General features: G+C 28.5%; 3 protein-coding genes across 3 annotated transcripts; 1 reads left to right on the top strand and 2 right to left on the bottom strand.

The window, feature by feature from the left end:
• Nucleotides 1-868: 868 nt before the first annotated feature.
• Nucleotides 869-1,083, bottom strand: LOAG_03567 (hypothetical protein; the record flags this gene model as incomplete). Its single annotated transcript, XM_003139104.1, has 1 exon — nucleotides 869-1,083. A coding segment is annotated over one exon (213 nt), but the record flags the coding sequence as incomplete, so codon positions are not given.
• Nucleotides 1,084-2,863: 1,780 nt separating this feature from the next.
• Nucleotides 2,864-4,493, top strand: LOAG_03566 (hypothetical protein; the record flags this gene model as incomplete). The annotated part of the gene is made up of 3 exons (XM_003139103.1): nucleotides 2,864-2,950; nucleotides 3,873-3,956; nucleotides 4,365-4,493. 3 exons carry the CDS (start codon nucleotides 2,864-2,866, stop codon nucleotides 4,491-4,493), a joined length of 300 nt encoding a protein of 99 aa, XP_003139151.1.
• Nucleotides 4,494-5,645: 1,152 nt separating this feature from the next.
• On the bottom strand, nucleotides 5,646-7,969 carry LOAG_03565 (hypothetical protein; the record flags this gene model as incomplete). The annotated part of the gene is made up of 7 exons (XM_003139102.1): nucleotides 5,646-5,812; nucleotides 5,989-6,056; nucleotides 6,236-6,376; nucleotides 6,464-6,585; nucleotides 6,803-6,900; nucleotides 7,361-7,445; nucleotides 7,844-7,969. 7 exons carry the CDS (start codon nucleotides 7,967-7,969, stop codon nucleotides 5,646-5,648), a joined length of 807 nt encoding a protein of 268 aa, XP_003139150.1.
• Between the last annotated feature and the right edge of the window lie 650 nt (nucleotides 7,970-8,619).

Genomic DNA, 8,619 nt, shown 5'->3' with positions numbered 1-8,619 from the left:
CTAATTTGAATATAAAAACTTAAAATTTAAGCTTAAAAATTAATACTTAAAAGTCAATTCTATAAAGATCCCATTTTCTCACAACTGTAACAAAACAACAACTATCAGTTCCATATTACTGTTACTGCAAGCATTAACATTAATTATAAATTCATATCGATTACTGGGGCTTTCCATTAATTACTATGAATTGATTTCGATTATTACAAATTCATTTTGATTACTGCCAATTTATCTTGTTTGAAGTGATTTCACTTTTAATACTGTAAATCCATTTTGATTACTTCTGGAAGTAACAGAATATCAAAATCAACAGGCAAATTTGTCGCAGAACATTAGACTAGACGTCAGATTATCAAAGATTTTTATATAGCAATTATCATATGCACTACGGTAGATTTAGAAGAATATCATTCTATTTCCTACGCATTTTATGGCACTTACTGCAAGTCACTCCATTTCCCATTCACTGTTTTTTTTTTTTTTTGCAAACATTGATAAGTTTAAGGATAAGAAATGAAAACTAGAAAAGAAAGTGAAAATTATCTAAGGAAAAGATGCCGTAGTTTGGTTGAAAAAAAACCCTTCCATTCTTTTTTAGTTTTTTATTTTTATTGAAAAAGCTAAAAAAAGATTTTAAAACAATATATTTTTAAAAAATAGTGTAAAATAATATATTTAAAAAGGATTGTTTGATCATTGATCTGATCAACTGAATCATATCAATTTTCTGATCAAAATCTCATCGTTAGTGCCATCGTTTGCCATCTTAAAATTTCTAAGCCTCAACTGGTTGTTTTGAATTCATTCGATTTGCTTGTCTGAACTAATTATAATTTATTTCGCATATATGCCTATTACGGTTTACCGACGTATATCTGTACATGTACGTGTATATATGTATGTGTGTCCGTGTATGTTATGTGTGTATATGTGTGTAATTGTGTATGTGTGTACGCATGTATATGTGTGTGTATGTGCGTGTATGGGGGTGTATGTTTGTGTATGCGTATATGTATTTATGTGTATAATGCACGTGGCTTCTTTGTCAATCATATCGACCAAAATAAAATAACTGGTCATTTGTTGACATTAGACAAAAATATGATGAAGAAGCATTTCATTTGACTAAAATTCCATTTTTTTTTCTCTCTCTCTCTTAGATGACAAGTCCTTTTTTATTCATTCATTATAAAAGAACGAATGTTTCCTTTCTTGAAATAAATTCAAACCATTGATTTATTATTTGACCATTCTCTTTGGAATGGACATTATTTGACCACTCATTCTACTGGATATATTACCTGACTTCCTTGAAAATAAGAATGTAAAATAAATTTAATAAGATATAAATTATTGATATCATGTAATTTGTCCTCATATCACTGCTTGACACGACCAATTTTCGTATGATACTTGAACGTGACACTTTAAAAATTTCCATTAATTACATCCGTTTGATTATGATATATCATATTATCGTATCTAATTTGAAACTATTACAGTAAGAATTCCTTCATATAAATAATAAATATTTCCATTTCCTGGTAATGACAATCGAACATTTCTTTCTATCAATTTTTATTTTTCGTTTTTTTTCTCTAAAGTGCAAATTGTTTAACGTTTACATTTTTCAACTAATTCAAAAGTAATCAATTTCCAATTTTTAATTTCATTCTTAAAATGATACAACTATTGGGTTCAAAATGTTTCATAACTTTTACTTCTTTTAATAAAAAGTTATTGATTACTTAAATTCAGATGTGAACATCTATCTTACTTTTCCAAAACCGATTTATAAACATTAGAAATCGAACATTTTAGTACTATTATCCCAAGTAATTTAACCTATTTTTACATATCTGAACCTGTATTTTATTATCCATAATTTTTTTTTTTTGATTACACAAGTCGATTGCTCGCAATTCGTTTACCTACTTCAACATTCACATATGATTCCTATAAGTATAGTTTCTTTAGCAGCTCCACTTCTACATTTTCTTAATATTTCATCCTTTTCTTCTTCCAAACGTTATCCACCGCTTCATCTCAATCATCTGTAATACTACTGCCCTCCATCATAATATTAATTCCACTGTCACATCGTTGCACAACTTTTGTCACACTTTGATTTTGTCATTTCTCCGCCTCCTTTTCTCCTAAGCAAATTTGTTTGGTTTGTTCAGTTGCGCCTATTTCATCAAAATTTCTTCCAAAACTAGCTTTAGATATAATTGTTCATCCATCCTATGACAATATTACTCATTAAGTATTCATTTAATAATTCTTCATTAACAATTACTTTTTCTTTCCATAAAGTTGTACAATGTAACAAAGTAAACAAATATGTTTAAATTAAGCTTTACTTTTTATTGATTCCATCTTTTTTTCCATATTATTTTTAAAAATTTAATTCAATTTTAGTCCAAATTCTGATACTTTTCAATGTGTTAGCAATAAAAGTAAACCAAAATCATTTTATAAAAAAAAAAAAAATTCGAAAAAAAAAGAAAGCAAACAATTGTTGGCATATATTGAATCAGCTGAAAAATGAACGTTCGAATTATTCTAAATTAAATAGGCATAATATGAAAATGATCATTTAAAATCATTCGTTGTGTTTAACAATTACTTTTTTTTCCATAAAACTATCATTCACATATCTTAATATTTTAATTTTTTTTTGCATAAAATTATTTGTAATATTTTTTTTCGCAAAATTAATTACTTATCGATTTTAATATTTTTAATTTTTTTCACAAAAATATTTACTCTTTGTTTGTATTACTACAATATTGAATAAGATAGCGATAACAAAAAAAAAATGGTATATTTGTTTTATGCAAAAATTTTTCCAGAAAGAATGAAAGAACTTTGTTTTCGCTGTAAACGACCGACCTATTTTAATGATAAAATTGGCCCATTAAAAGATGGCGTTCTTTTTCATAAAGTAAGTTTTTCTTTTTTCTTCAAATAAATAAAGTAAGTGAAAGTAAATATCATTTTGTATTGGTGAATTTCTCCTTGGTTATCTAAAATTCCCTAACTTTTCTTGTTTTTGTTTTATTTTGAAAAATAAGTATAATTTTTTTCGATCATTGAAAGTATTAAGTTATTGAATATAAATTAATTTAAAATTGATGAGGTGACGTCATTCTATACACTTGTCATTTTATATTATGTAATTAAGGATTAATTACTAATTAATCGTAGAATAAATTGATTATTTCAGATGTTTTATTTTACTCCTTAATTTTCCACAAATGAATTGTTCGTTATCATTTTTTTATTCCTTCTGACAATAGTTTAACTTATTACTTCCTCATTTTTATCCTTTAATTCCGGCAGCTTTTGTCTTATAATTTGTTAATTAAATCTATTGAAATTCAAATTGAAGAAATCATCCCACAATGATGAGTACTGATTGTTTGATAATTATTGATATCTGAAAATGATATTTCATTGGTTATCTTAATTAATGAGTTGTTCATATCGTTATTATATTTTTAATCAATATTTTTCGGTATGCTTCGAATGCTAACCTTATTCATATCTTTCATATCTATCTTTGTCTTATAATTTTTTTTTTTAAATTTAAACCTACGTCATCATATTTTGATGTTTTTCCAAACTCATTCAATAGTCTTTCACTTCTTCAAAAAGGCAAAAGTGAAACTGATGGATGACAATGCTTTCATTATCTCGTCTTTTTTCTTTTGAAATTTCAATTCATTTTCAATAAATTTAAGTCCAAAAAAAAAAAAAATGATAATTTGTTAGAAAAAATAAATTTAATTATATGAAAGAATTTCATTTAGCTATAATGAAATAAGTAAATTTGTTGTGAACAAAAAGAATTTTTATTTTTTAAGGGATGTTTCAAATGTTGGATATGTGGATCACGTTTATCACTGAAAACTTATCACAATAACAGGAATGATACGCAAGATCTTGAGGTAATCATGATAACATGATAATATATTCATTATACATACCGGTTCATATACCTGCTTGTAACATATATATATAAATTGTAGTTTAACATTTAGGGAATAAAAAAAGATATGCTATGTTAATGAAAATAAGATCTGTATAATAATAAAAATAATAATAATTTTCCAACTTTTTTTTTCTCTTTTTTTGGTATTCATTTGACAATGAATGCAATGAAAAATTCCAGTGAAATATTTTTATGAAGATAATTGATTGGATAAATAAAAGAAGAAGAATAAGAATAGGAGAAAAAAGAAAATGAAGTTTGAAAAAGGTTGAAATTCAAAAAATATTTCAAAATAGAAGGGGGGGGGGGCGGAAAAAACAAACCTTTTAGATCATCATTAATGAATATTCATTGATAATTTTAGGTATATTGCGCTGGACATGTACCAACACCCGGGCCACATGATCCAATACCACATCGATCCAATCTTTTATATAGTCCAAAAACAAAAGGTGAATATCCGTACAATCTAATGAGGCCAACTGGACCATAAGTATCAATAATTTAGCCGAATGCAAAATTTCAAAAAGAATTTAAAAATGAAAAAAAAAGTTGTCGTTGTCGTATTTGCTGATTCTGAAACGAACTCTCATTTGTGATATATTTTAAGATAATCAATAATATTAGATCAGTCATCTTACAATAATAAATCTGACAGATCATAGATCATCTGGGAATATAAATGATTCGTCCAGAATCTCTGAATTGGATATTGACTGGCTAATTATTTGTTATTAGAATTTTTACTGGAATAAACAACGATGCTGGTTTTTTAAATTTTATTCGCTTCAATACTGTATCAATTTAGTATCCATGATGACATCACCACTGAGTGCTTCTTGGCAAAAGTTTTTGTCGTTTTTTTCTTTTGAAATTTACACTTTGTAACGACAGGAAAATATCAAGTTGAACGTAAATAATACGATTATTTGGATATTTAAAAGCTTTTCAGTCGGAATGGAATAAAATCGAAAAGTTAAGCCATTATTTAATAAAGAAAATGCACTGCGACTAGACGGATGTTTCATGTAAAACTTAGTTTTATATATTTTATGTTTTAATAAGTACGGATTGGGTGTAAAGTCATTAATTATTATTAACAATTTGGTAAGAAATACAATCTCTTTGAAATGTAATTTAAATTGGAATGAGTTAATTTATTCGCATTAATAATCGATAACTATTTTTATGATGGAAAAGAATTTGGAGCAAAATTGAATCGATTTTTATGCCAAATTATTTTTTAGTTATCTCGAAACTGAATTTAAGTTTTGTCATAAATCACAGGTTCGTCTTCAAAAGCTGCTATGAAAGTGATATTGCGAAAATTCTTTTTCGATCTCTGGATAAGTTCGCATTCCTTGTTTGGGAAAGCGTTCCAATCCAAATTGGACTGGTACTTCCAATACTAAAATCCATTTTCTTTATCCAGGACTTATTCCCCGCCTTGATGCTCTTTTTAAGCCAATAATTATCAACATGATTGAAAATCAAATTAATCAAACATTTATCAGAAAAACATTATCACAAAAAAACATTTATCAGAATTTTTAAAGTTTCTTCTTACATATTTAAAAAGCTTGAAATTTAAAAACATTTATCAAACAATAGTAGAGCAACAGAATTTTACATATTCCAAAAGCAACTATACAGTATAAGGATTGAATATTTCGATCCAATAACCATCCGGATCCTGAATAAATGCTAATCCCTTCATGCGACCATCGTCGGGCTTCTTCACGAACTCAACGCCTAATTCCTCGAAACGTTTGCATGCCGCATATACATCCTTTACTGCTATACCAATATGACCTAAAACATATTATCATTTCTTTGTGGTACTTCCCATTGCAGTCTTAAGAAATTTCGCATCAAGGGTGAATTTTCCTATAAACATTCCATTACACTATCGCAGTGTCGCACAGCCTGCATACGCTACTTATTAAATCAAATTATTCCTCAAAATAACTTCATGAAACAGAACTCACCGAAACCTCGTGGTTCTTTATTTCCATTATGATAACTGAAATTAGGATCGTTCTCGGTGCCCCAATTACTGAAAAAATAATCATTTAAAATAAAAGTTAGTAGATGAACCGATTCACTGAATTCCCATTTTTTTTTATAGTAAAGTCCATATTTGTGAGCGACAAACTTAAATTCTGATATGCAGTGTAATTTAACGATGAATTAAACAGATAAATCAAATCAAATTATAAATGCAGTAAAACTTGCTGAGTTAATTCGATCGTTGCTAATGTCGAAAGTGCATAGCGTTTCTGCTCTACAGGATCACTTGGGATTTCTGATGCTGGCTTATAGCCCAAGAAATACAAGGAGAATTTTCCTTCTGGAAAATCCATCTGCTTCAGTAATCTGAAATACTGATTTTTTAAAGAATTATTTATAAGCCGCTAGTGTAAAATAATACTTGGGAAAATTAACAGCAAGAACTGCACGAACCTCATCCCCAGAATATTACAGTAAAATGGCAACGTTTTCCGAGGATCTTTGATGCGAAGCATTGTTTGTTGGAAATAAAAATCTTTCGTTTCCGGCGGCGCCTCTTTCACCAGTGCTTTGATCTAAAATTATTTCCTGTACAATTGTCATTTATTCTTTAAAAAATCAGAAATTTTGCGGCAAGTAAAAGAAAATTTTCGATACAGAATTATTGCTACAAATATCAAAAAATAAAAGATTTAGAGAAGCCATACGCAAATAAAGTTTACATTTCTTTTGTTTCAGGATGAGCTATAAATCCCAAATATATTTAAGACCACTTTTTATTAGCTTAAATACCAGCAAGAATTCAAAAAACATATATGTATACTTCGTTAGCTGGGATCGGTCCGGTAACGCTGCTGTGTTCTCTTGATTCGCACTGATTCGAGCCCATACTGCAAAAACAGTAATTTATTTTCACCTATGTTTAAAATTTTGACAAAATCATCCAAACGAATTACTTAAACAATGGTGCTAGACGAAGTACCGAAGATGTACATCCAATAACAATGTTAAATAAAACATCGAAGAGACGATGGTAGCATCTACATCACCTATCTCATTAATACAACAGAATTCAGTAACAAATGAAAAAAAATGTGGATATACTCAGCAGAAACGAATTATGTTAAACCCTTCTTATCTTATACGAATTAAATTACTTTGTTCAGCTATATCTAATCATACCTTTCTTATCCCCCCTTCATAATACAATTCGTTTTCTCACTCCCTACCTTATCTATTTCCATATTTTCTCAGTTCATTCATTTTAATATTGAGATATTTACGATATTTTCCAGGATTGTGCAAACTTGTTTAATCCATCAAGCTTTAATCTCACAATAACCGACTTACTTGGTCTGTAATTCTTATCACTATCACTTCGGACCCGAGAGTAAAGCATATACAGTGTAATAACAAAAGCGTAGACAGCTGGTGACTGAAAACTGCGTTGTTGAAATTGACAAAATTTTGTTAATTAAAAATCCACATAGTCATGACGTGGAAGAAATGCATACTTACATACATTCATAAGGACTTATTTCAAATAGAAATTTTAGATAAGATACGATTCCAAAGACATATTTCAAATATTAATGATTTCATGTTAGTAGAAAATATTTGAATTGACCGAAAAATTAGTACTGTAGCATAACAGTTAAACTTTTGCTGTTAATCTCTTTCAGGAAGACATATCCATTAATTTATACTACCGTTACATATTTATTTTGTATGCTTAACGAATCTGCCCGGATATAGTATTGTATAGAAATGAATCTAATGTGATTATGCCAATCATGCCCATATTCCCATAACTATTATTATCAATAAATTAACCTTATGTAAGGCGAAACGTCGTTCACTTTTGCCTTTCGGGAATTTAATACGATCTGATTCTTGCCAAACAGCTACTCCTTTCCAATTTCGTACAACCGGCAAGCACAATAATGAAGTCAATTTCATGAGGGTAACATCCGGAAAATGAAGGAAAAACGATAACCAATATTAGGATATTCTTCACTATAATAAAACCGATCAGAAGAGACAGAACAGATATAATCTACTAAAACCTTTTACCCTATGTATATGTAGTGGTGGTAGCAGCAGTAATAACAGCAGAGACAACAGCACGAACAGTAAAAATAACAATAACAACAATTGACAGCAATTAACAACAATGGCATAACGAAAATAACTTGCTTCAGTTATACGGATTATAAAAGAATAGGTTTACTGAAAACTATTTACGTCATGTCGTTCACGTGAGTGAAATGACCTTACATTCATGAAGATAATTATGAGTGTTATAATATAAAATAAGTAAAGTGAAAAAAATTAATGTAATAAAATAAATGCGAAAAAAAAGCAATAAGTAACGAAAATATATGAGTAATAAAACTGGAATAACTAAGTAATGACGTCATAAGGTTAAATAAAAGTATAAGCGAAATTTTATGAATTATATGTACTTAACCTGATTTCAAAAACAAGTATGACGAGGTTAAATCATTTATCCAACTGTATGAGTTACCCCATATTAATGACACCTCACACAAAAGCAACAATGGAAACAATTTACCGCGGTCCTATGCAAAATTTCTATGCAAAGTACT

Source organism: Loa loa (assembly GCF_000183805.2).
Source record: "Loa loa unplaced genomic scaffold supercont3.548, whole genome shotgun sequence".
NCBI classification, from domain to species: domain Eukaryota; kingdom Metazoa; phylum Nematoda; class Chromadorea; order Rhabditida; family Onchocercidae; genus Loa; species Loa loa.
This window is presented reverse-complemented; position numbering and strand designations above follow the sequence as displayed.